Source organism: Procambarus clarkii, chromosome 78 (genome assembly GCF_040958095.1).
Source record: "Procambarus clarkii isolate CNS0578487 chromosome 78, FALCON_Pclarkii_2.0, whole genome shotgun sequence".
Taxonomy (NCBI): domain Eukaryota; kingdom Metazoa; phylum Arthropoda; class Malacostraca; order Decapoda; family Cambaridae; genus Procambarus; species Procambarus clarkii.
This window is the reverse complement of record NC_091227.1, coordinates 6,864,993-6,875,483: the sequence shown is the minus strand read 5'-3', so window position 1 is coordinate 6,875,483 and position 10,491 is coordinate 6,864,993. Positions and strand designations below refer to the sequence as shown.

The 10,491-nt window shown below is 34.7% G+C and overlaps 2 protein-coding genes across 2 annotated transcripts; both read right to left on the bottom strand.

The window, feature by feature from the left end:
* Positions 1 to 1,595: 1,595 nt before the first annotated feature.
* LOC138357433 (putative leucine-rich repeat-containing protein DDB_G0290503) lies at positions 1,596 to 2,648 on the bottom strand. The gene has a single exon (XM_069314284.1). It carries the CDS (start codon positions 2,646 to 2,648, stop codon positions 1,596 to 1,598), a length of 1,053 nt encoding a protein of 350 aa, XP_069170385.1.
* A 4,617-nt stretch (positions 2,649 to 7,265) lies between these two features.
* Positions 7,266 to 9,964, bottom strand: LOC138357432 (death-associated inhibitor of apoptosis 2-like). Its single transcript, XM_069314283.1, has 4 exons — positions 9,046 to 9,964; positions 8,573 to 8,950; positions 8,194 to 8,386; positions 7,266 to 7,483 (listed from the first exon to the last, which is right to left on the bottom strand). The coding sequence occupies exons 1-4, from the start codon at positions 9,937 to 9,939 to the stop codon at positions 7,266 to 7,268; spliced, it is 1,683 nt and encodes a 560-aa protein (XP_069170384.1). The 5' UTR covers positions 9,940 to 9,964.
* Positions 9,965 to 10,491: the final 527 nt, after the last annotated feature.

Sequence of the window (10,491 nt, the reverse complement as noted above, 5' to 3'; positions counted from 1 at the left end):
AAAAAAAAAAAGTGGTACGAAAAGCTCTCTTCAGAAAGAACTCACGCTGTTTCCTCAGATGGAATTAGAATGTAAGCTTATTCCTCATACAAATATAATATGTGATATTATTTTTTCTCAAAAGTATCAGACACCTGATGAAATCCAAAACAATTAAAAATATACCTTGTCATTTGAAATCTCGGTTAATTACAAGGTTAGTAATGCCTGTGTGAAAATTGGCCATAACACCAAAGATCCTCATCGAGTTGATTTGGCTTATTACACACTGGAGAATGGTGGCAAATCTTTACAAACTCACACTTACTATGAACTTGAACCCCTTTTCCAATCTCTGATGTCTCTTATTTTTTTTATTTTTTTTTTGAGGGGGGGGGGGAGGTATTTACAAAATTCCTTTCTCTAATGAGTTGACTGCTTACCATCGACATCCTCTTATTTATTTCCAACTATTCCTCCCCTTATAGTGTTTATATGTCTATCCTTTAGATTCTTTTTCTCTGTTAATGCCTCGACTTGTCGCCTGCCTTGAGTCTTATCTTTTGTCCTTTGTTTTGCGTCTTTTAAGTTCGTTTTATCTCTTTTTTGTGTGGTTGTTTTCTCAACAGTTTCAGGCGAAGAAACTTTCTGAGAGGTGATTGCTTTTAAAATGCTGTCATCACCCAATACACTTTTGTACTTAACTTTTAGGTTTTTAAGGAACCACGATTTTTCTGCTTCCATATTAGCCTCGTGTAATAACGCAATCGATTTTAAATTCTTCTTTTCGTTATCGATAGACACTATTTGATTATTATCCTCATAGTTGCTTATAGAATACGTACCATTTATCAGTGTTAATTTACTAATATTGTATAGAATTGGGAAAACGGGTGCTATTTCTATAGCTTCATTTATCATCGGTATGTTCAATATTTCAGATAGCATATCTTTGTGGTTATACATTTCTCTTGAAAAATAAAGGTTTAATTGAATGGAACGCCGAAGAATATTATCGTTTATTACCGTGGCAAGATTCTTATAGAACTGGGCGCAGAATATAAATTTGAAGATATGATTTGAAAGTGAAATAAATAATTGCATCATTTCAGATTTCGCCATTTCATTCTTGCAAAACATTTTTCTCATTGAGAGTTTTTCGAATGCTGATCTTAAATACTTATTGCTGCATGTCCCGGCCAAGTAAGCATCGAGCTGAGTAGTGACAGCTTGGATGATTAATGTGAATTTATTCATTTGAGTTTCTTCATATTCTATGGGGTCCACCGAAGTCTCATCATGGTTAATCATCGACAAATGCATTCTTGTCTCACTTAATTCTGAAAGCATTTGTTTGTTGGAATCCTGGAGACTAGCATTTGTCTGTTGAATGGTCAACAGGTTAGAAGTTATTGTTTCATTTTCTTCTAGTAAGGTCTTAACATGTAAATCATTTTGTTGTTGTAAAGCCAGTATTTCATGAATATTATCAGAAGGGGACTTACGAATCACGTTCAAGATAATGTAATAAAAGCGTTGTACATTATTTGCATTCAAATCTTGCCTTATTTCCTTCTGGAATAATGTATATAGAATAGTAACGAATGCATGAACTTTTATAACTTCCTCATTCGTTCCTTTATGATCTTTTTCCAGGTAACAATTCGTTTGGTTATAATTTCTTTAACTAAAACTATTGATGCCACCGCGTCTATTAACAATTTAGCAACATAATTAGGTTCATCTAATTGACGTTTTAAATTATCATTTTCATTTACATAAGGTATTATTTGACGTTCGTGTTCATATACTGTTTCATCGATAATATTAGTTTTAAATTTTTCTAATATTTGATTAAATAAATTTCTTTCTTCCTCGTTAGTAAAAATATTAAGAATATTATTATTTTGGCGTAGATCATTATTATTAATATAATTTAAACGGGAAATCCTATCTCTAATGTCCTTTTCACGTTCTTCGTGAATGTAGTTATCACGTTCGGTATTTAACTGATGAATGAACTTATTTATTATTGCTTCAATTTGTGATTTTCCTGTTGCTTTCGATTCATTATCATCATTTAAAGGAAATATGCTTGAAAAACAATGAATTATATCGCTATTCGATAATGTAGGTTTTGTATAAAGTTGCTCTAATGTTTCAATATTATATTTATTTGCTTCATTTATATTCTTTACTAATGTATTATATTCATCATACTTTATTTTTTTAGAATTTTCACAATCTAGTAGTTTTTGTTGGTATTCTTGAACATAATGGTTTTGGGATACCAATAAATTATTATATTCTTCTTGGTCTGATTGTTTATCATAGTTGCATTTTTGTAAGGCTTGTTGGCATTCCAGAAATTGCATATTCTGGATCCTTATATAGTTTTCACATGTGGCTAATTTTAGTTGGTATTCCTTAAGAGACATTAAATTTATATTTATTTTCCTATTTAATTCTTCTTGTTGTTGACGACTTATACTAGTATTATTTGAATTTATTAAATCGGTTAGTTTTTCTTTTTCATCAGCTAAGTCTTTTATTTGTTTGTCTTTGTCTTCGGAGATATGTTGAAATTGTCTATCTTTCTCATCTAACATAATTGCATATTCTGTTTCATACTGTTTCTTTTCATTATCGTATTGGATTCTAAGCTTCATTTGATTATCTTGAAGAGTTGAATTTTCCTTCTTTTATTTATTTATTTATTTATTTATGCATATACAAGAATGTACATAAGGAATGTGAGGATACAATTATGGTAATTACAGTCTTGTAAAGCCACTAGCACGCGCAGCGTTTCGGGCAGGTCCTTAATCTAAGAAAATTTTAAGGAGGTAAATACTTGCAAAATTTATAGACAAAAAAATGATAAAATGATAACATGGAATGAAAAAAAAAAAAAAAAGATGAGAGAAAATTATAGGTAGAGTATATTAAAGCACATAGGTAGCTATGATTGATTGCAATGACAACTTAAAATGGTAGTTGACAACAAATTCGTAGGCACAATATAGCAGAAACAATATAAGATTGATTGCAATGACAGCTTGAATGGTAGTTGACAAAAATTGGTAGTCACAATACAGCATATGGCTAGCACATAAAAGAAGACAGCAATGAGCACAATGATAAGGTTGTTTGATATTACATAAAAATTAGGAGATTGGGTACCACTAGGTACAGAGCAAATTTAAAGCTCAGTGTAGGAAACTAAATAGATGAAGTTAGGTACTTTTTGGTTTTGCTTTTAAATAAGGCAAAAGTTTTACAGTTTTTCAATTCACTAGGGAGTGAGTTCCATAGACTAGGTCCCTTAATTTGCATAGAGTGTTTACACAGATTAAGTTTGACCCTGGGGATATCAAAGAGATATTTATTTCTGGTGTGGTGATAATGGGTCCTATTACATCTGTCCAGGGAGAGTTTCAGAGCATGGTTTGCATTTAAGAACAGGGTTTTGTAAATGTAGTTGACACAAGAGAATGTGTGGAGGGAGTTAATATTTAGCAAGTTTAGAGATTTAAACAAGGGAGCTGAGTGTTGTCTGAAAGCAGAGTTAGTTATTATTCTGATAGCAGATTTTTGCTGTGTGACGATGGGCTTAAGGTGGTTTGCAGTGGTAGACCCCCATGCACAGATACCATAATTAAGATAGGGGTAGATTAGTGCATAATATAGTGAGAGGAGAGCAGAGTTAGGAACATAATATCTGATTTTGGAGAGTATACCAACTGTCTTAGAGACTTTCTTAGTTATGTGTTGAATGTGGGTGCTGAAGTTGAGTCTCTTGTCTAGGAATAGGCCAAGAAACTTGCCATCATTTTTATTACTGATGTTAATGTTGTCTATCTGTAGCTGAATTGCATTTGATGATTTGCTTCCAAATAAGATGTAGTAAGTCTTTGCGATGTTTAATGTTAGTTTGTTCGTTGACATCCATAAGTGGACTTTTTTAAATTCATTATTCACAACATTATTTAGTGTATGTGGGTTGAGGTTTGAGTAGATAAGGGTAGTATCGTCAGCAAACAAAATAGGTTTGAGAATATTAGAGACATTAGGCAGATCGTTTATATATATAAGAAATAGAAGAGGTCCTAAGATGCTGCCCTGTGGCACTCCAACGGTAATTGGTAGAGTGGAAGAAGTTGTATCATTGATGGTTACATATTGGTGTCTGTCACTAAGATAGGATCGGATGTAGTCAAGGGCAAGGCCTCGGATTCCATAATGCTGGAGTTTAAGTAAGAGGTAGTTGTGATTAACAGTATCAAAGGCTTTTCTTAGGTCAATGAAGAGTCCAATCGGAAACTCATTTTTGTCAAGGGCTGAGTAGATAATGTCAAGGAGACTAATGATTGCATCATTGGTACTCTTTTGGGACCGGAAGCCAAACTGGCAGGGGCTGAGTATGTCGAATTTTACGAGGTAGGAATAGAGCTGTTTGTAAATAATTTTTTCAAATATTTTTGATAGAATGGGTAGATTTGATATTGGTCTATAATTGTTTATGTCCGCCGGATTGCCTCCTTTATGGACTGGCGTTACTCTTGCTTTTTTGAGGATATCAGGGAAGGTGTGACACTCTATAGATTTGTTGAACAGTAGTGCTATGGGTGGGGCAAGGGCATGGGAGGCTCTCTTGTACACAATGGATGGAATTTCACTGGTGTTCCCTGCCTTGGTTTTTAGAGAGTGTATGATGGACACAACATCTGCCGGGCTGATTGGTGAAAGGAGAAGAGAGTTTGGATAGCTGCCTGAGAGATATGTGTTAATATGTGTCTGAGTCTGTGGGATTTTACTGGCAAGATTAGCACCAACCGATGGAAAGAAACTATTAAATTCATTTGCCATTTCTAAATCAGTTGACGGTATATCCCCATCCTTGTAGAGTTTTATTTGGTTATGTGAGTGTTGTTTAGTTCCTAGGATACTAGAGATAGTTTTCCAAGTGTTTTTCATGTTGCCTTTTGCTTCATTGAATCAATTCACATAATATGCAAGTTTTGCCTTTCTTATGATACTGGTAAGCATTGATGAGTACCTTTTAGCTACTTCCTTTGAAACTAGGCCAATCCTAACTTTCTTTTCATATTCATGTTTCTTGTTGATTGAGTTGAGAATGCCACTTGTGAGCCATGGATTGTTTAATCTTTTGTCAGTTACTTGCTTTGTAAGAAGGGGACAATGAAGGTTGTAGAGGCTTAGAGTTTTGGAGAGGAAGAGGTTAGCTAATGAATTTATATCCTGGGTATTATTGAATTCAGAATCCCAGTTAATATTGTGAAGTGCCTCTGTAAGATTGTCTAAAGCTGATTCACTGTGTAGCCTAAATGAAAGTTTCTTGCTTTTTGGTGGTGTTATGTCCATGTTCGCTATGAGAAAGGTAGGATAGTGGTCAGTTGTTCTGTCGTAGATTATACCAGATACAAGGGGAGCTGTTATGTTTGTCCATATGTGGTCCAAGGTAGTGGCTGATGTTTGAGTGACTCGGGTAGGTTTGGTGATAGTGGGGATTAGCATACAGGAGTTGATGCTGTTAAGGAAATAGTCAACTTGAGAGCAGTTTTGTTGACCCAGGTCAATATTAAAGTCTCCTCCCAGAATGATGTGGTTTTTGTTGAGATTGTTGTTTATAATAAGATTCCTTAGGTTGTCTGAGAAAGAAGCTATGTTAGTATTAGGAAATCTATAGATGGCTCCAATAGTCAAAGAGGATTTAAGGGATTTAATTGTAAATTGAGCAAAAGTATATTCACAGTAGTCATCTCTGTCACTAATAACACTGTTGCAGATAAATGTATCTCGGTAATATATAGCTGTGCCACCACCTTTTTTATTAGGCCTACAGTTATGAATGGCTTTATAACCAGCTAAGTTGTAGAGTTGGGTATAGTCTTTATTTAGCCAAGTTTCTGTTAAAATAATGAACGATAGGTTAGTACCTAGTGCTGTGAGTAGTGCATTTAAATCGTCAAAATGTTTACCAAGTGATCTAACATTTTGGTTATAAACTGATAGATAGGTGCTATTTTGGAGTTTGTTTTTAGCCTGGTGTGCTGTGAAATACTTACAATAATGATGATCAATGTGCTGGTTGGTATAGATATGAGACAGAAGATTTTGATCAGGATCAATATCAGTGTGCATAGAGATGCAGAGGGATCACGATACAAGATACACGATAAAGCAAAACACAAGAATAAGAGCAGATACAATAAAATAGTAACAATTTAGAAGTAAAATAAAGATCCAATAGATAGCCAGGGAGGACACAGAAGTTACGTCTTTAAATTTCTCTTTAAATTCTTTATTTCTTTAAATTCTTTAAAGTCTTTAAATTCTCTATTTCATTTTCTTGGTCTCCTAATTTCTCTGTAAGCTGCACAATAGTAAGTTCTAAATCTCTCACATTTGTATTTAAATCTGTTATTGTGGCATCTTGATTTCCACATTTAATTTCTAATTCACTTTTTTCATTCTCACATTCATTACATTTTTTATTCAAAAGAGCTATTGTTTGTTTTTGTTGATTCTGACTCTTAAGAGGATATGTTTCGGTTATTAATTTAATATATCGATCAGAGATAGTAAACAAATGAAGCATTTTATTCAATAATAGAATTATTCTTTTATCATCATCATTCACAACAACAAAATTGTTAATAAGAGTTTTTATGAATATACGTTCTCTCAAACCCGAGGAACCATTGTCTGGGAATGTTATAGTATTCAAGATTATTTTAACAATTTCACTCATTTTTTTTAAATTATTGATTTAATATAATTCTACGATCAGGTGACAATTACCTGATTCTCATAGAAATTGTAGGGGACGATGATGGATTGAGAGAATTAATTGGAGGAGGAGGAGGAGATGGTGGGTGTGTTGAGTAAGTAGGAGGAGATAGTGGTTTCGGAAAAGGAACTTTTTTGGATGCTCCATTCCCTTATACCCCATCTCAACATAGAAATTTGTTTCTCCTGTTCTTTAAACATTTCATACAAAACTGACAAATTTTGTTGAATAATATGGTTTTCATGTTTCAGCTTATTAATATTCAGCAATAGTTGCTGTTGTGTTCTGGGTCCTGCTAATTTCGGAGGCAATGGGTCCACTGGAACTGTAGCAGCGAAAGTGGATGTTCTGCTTAAGTCTAAAATGACTCCTGTGTTATAGGCACTGCCTGAGACACGTACTAAAGACCTTGACAATTGCATGTCATCAAATTCATATGGTGCAACCATTATGAAAAACAGTATGTGCTCTCTTATTTTATATGATCAATTGTTATCCACTTCCCTAGAAAGAAACTTCCAACAGAAAAAGGGTGGTTGTAGACCAGTTGATGGACAGATTGGTTGGGTGGTTGTAGATCAGTTGACAGACAAGTTGGTTGATTGGCTTGACTAGTTTGTGGAATGGTTGTTTGCTTCTTCAGTTCCGCCAGAGATTGAATAGTACTGCTTGTTTGTTCACTTTCACTGTCTAGAAAGTTATATCAAGAGGTAGTATGTAGTGTAGTGTGCTTGGATTGCGACTCTACCACTAATTAATCTATAAACTGTGTTCTGCTACAGGCTACCTTAGTGACACTTTTATACCACCTTAAAGACAAAAAAAAAAAAATAGAAATATGTATTTTGAAAGGATACACACACACACATTGGTATAACTAAACTACAACTTTTCCTCATCTGAGAATATATCTGGGGGGAGGAATAATATTTCGTCAATAATAATTATAAGGTATTTATTATAGGAATAATAGGATTTGAAATTCATATATTTCCAGCCGGGTTGATAGATAGGATACATTATGTTATGTAAATGGTCTAAAATCATCCTTATTACTGTAGGTGTGGACATATTTTTGTATCCAACACAACTTTCTTGACAATGATGTTTTCTAATTTCTTAGAAGAGTCTTGGGTATGAAGTATTTTCAATATGGTCTCCCTCAGCACCTTCAGCCACCAGCACATCTGTACGTTCATTTCCATAAATTCAAACATGTTAGGCTTTGCAGTATTGCTCTCGAATCATATCATTTTCACACATCTAAAATATTCTTTACTATGATATAATTGCTTTAATAGTATATTTTATCTCAGCTCTGCAAATTGGACATGTGGATATGTTTGATGCACATTTGAAACAAGTGCATATGTGATTACAAGGTAAAAACATTAACTCACTCTCCTTCTCCATACAAATCTTACACTCAATCACTCTGTGTCTAATTGTACCTTCTGACTTTGGGAGAGCGGCAACTTGATCAGTTATTCTACCAAATAATGGTTGTGGGTTAGAATCACCAGACATTGGTGGGCTTGGGACAACATCAACTTCAGTCAATGTCAATTCATCAACTATTGTAGATTCTACTTGCTGATTGGGGTAAGAAGCCAACTCAGTTCCATCAGACATTGGTTGGCTTGGGACAACATCAACTTCAGCCAATGCCAATTCATCTACTATAGGCTGTATTAAAGTTGTAGATGATTCTACTTGTTGGTTTTGGTCAGAAGCCAACTCAGTTCCATCAGACATTTGTTGGCTTGGGACAACATCAACTTCAGCCAATGCCAATTCCTGTATTAAAGTTGTAGATGATTCTACTTGTTGGTTTGTGTCAGAAGCCAACTCATTTCCATCAGACATGGGTGGGCTTGGGACAACATCAACTTCAGCCAATGCCAATTTATTTACTAGAAGTTTTCTAACTTCGTCTTCTATGTACTGCAAGACTGCTTCAATAAATGACCCAATGTCAAAGAAAGGTAACCCCTTCTCTTTGAGTTGATTATGATACGTAGTCATCACATGATCTTCCTGGAAACCCATTGAAATAAGGTGCTTAGTTATGTCTAGTTCCTTAATAAGTTTGTGTTGATCTTCATTGATATGGGTTATTGAAGGGTTTGTCTCATAAGGTGGCCTTTCCCCTTGAACCTGAAAAAAAAATAAAGTTAATGTTACAAATGGCTTTTATAAAGATTACAACAATAATAGTCAACCTTCATTTCAAGTTACTGTAGCTGACATACCTGATCAATGAATTCTTTTCCTTTCATCAAGAAGAGGAAGGTACACTCTGGGTACCAGCGAGCATGTTCATCCCAAGGTATATCATCAGTTTCCCAGTTTCGAAGTCCATTCCCACAATGATAACAGCGCACATGATCACTTAAACCACAATAGAAGAATCCAGCTTCTGACAATTCAGTTGGTTTCTGTGTTACACGTTCAGGCCAATTGTTAAAGCTTGCTAGGCGACTTTCAAGTGTTAAGTAGTCTTTTCGCTTGGCGATGGTATGCTGGTGAACTCCATTGTCTGTCATAGGACTTAGACCACAGACATCTATTCCTTGTCTATAGGACGAATTTTTACTATTTCTCAGTGGAACGGAATAACCCTCGAATTTTTCATTAAATATCAGTGGAAAATTTCCCACTGGTTGGTTTCGAATGAATTGACAATGGGGAAAGTGCCGCTGATGTTCGCCTCTGGGAGTGTCTCCTCTTTCCCAGGAACCAACAATGCCTCGACAAAAGACACAAGCAACGTGGTCATTTGTTCGCAGATAGTAAAAGCCATCACGAGCCAAATCAGATGGTTCTAACCATTCAAGTGGCCAATCTATGTAGGTATTCAAACGTTCCTTTTCAAACCGTAAACTGTCATATGAATCAAACTTCTTAGAAATAGATCTTTTCACGTTCTGATTAAATGTGCATTCTGGTTTCTCTTTCTTATGTAAAGCAATGATTCTATTTTCATCTTGGTTTACGTTCGTGGCATCAATTTGAAAATGGCACATTGAACATTCTAAAAGATTTGCTTTATGAGTATAATAGAAACCCGCCTTTGCAAGTACATGACTGTTTACACTGAAGTTACAGTCCTTAAAAGTCTCCAAACGATTTTTTTCTTCTCTCATTGCTATGAAAACAAAATGTGAGTGTTGTATTAGACTGACTAGTTAGTGACTGAGAGAGGCATCTCTCTCTCTCTCTCTCTTTATATAATACGCAATCTCCCTCCCCCCTCCCCCCCTCCTCCTCCTCCTCCTCTTCCTGTTGACTCATGGACTTAAAATTGGGACTATAGAGTTTATCAGCTGAAATCCTTTACCAGATCCCTTAGTAAAAAGCTGAAATAATGGTAAGAAAAATATAGGGAACCAAGTGGAAATTCTGTGATAAAAATAGAAATTTTAATTGTGGAAGTTTTACTACATTTTTTACACTACTACCTAACTACTTACTTATTTTTATTGATGAACACTTTATATATCATGTGTAAATCAATACAAACTCCAGTCTAAAAGATGTCATCCCTACCACAGGTGTTACTAGAAAACATATTTTAATTAATTGTCCCTAGTCCACTTCTCGACAGTAATGAAGACGGTAATTTGTCTCTATAGACTTCTAAAGATGATCTAGATGAAAATGTGTAACTGAGTTGGTTGTCTTCCCAATGCCTTCAG

What these genes read in the sequence shown, in the direction of transcription:
- LOC138357433 (XM_069314284.1), bottom strand. Translation starts at nt 2,648, where the DNA reads ATGAAGCTTAGAATCCAATACGATAATGAAAAGAAACAGTATGAAACA.
- LOC138357432 (XM_069314283.1), bottom strand. Translation starts at nt 9,939, where the DNA reads ATGAGAGAAGAAAAAAATCGTTTGGAGACTTTTAAGGACTGTAACTTC. An exon ending in GAAAAGAATTCATTGATCAG is followed by an intron (nt 8,951 to 9,045) that starts GTATGTCAGCTA and finishes TTTTTTTTTCAG; the next exon opens with GTTCAAGGGGAAAGGCCACC. An exon ending in AGGAATTGGCATTGGCTGAA is followed by an intron (nt 8,387 to 8,572) that starts GTTGATGTTGTC and finishes TACCCCAATCAG; the next exon opens with CAAGTAGAATCTACAATAGT.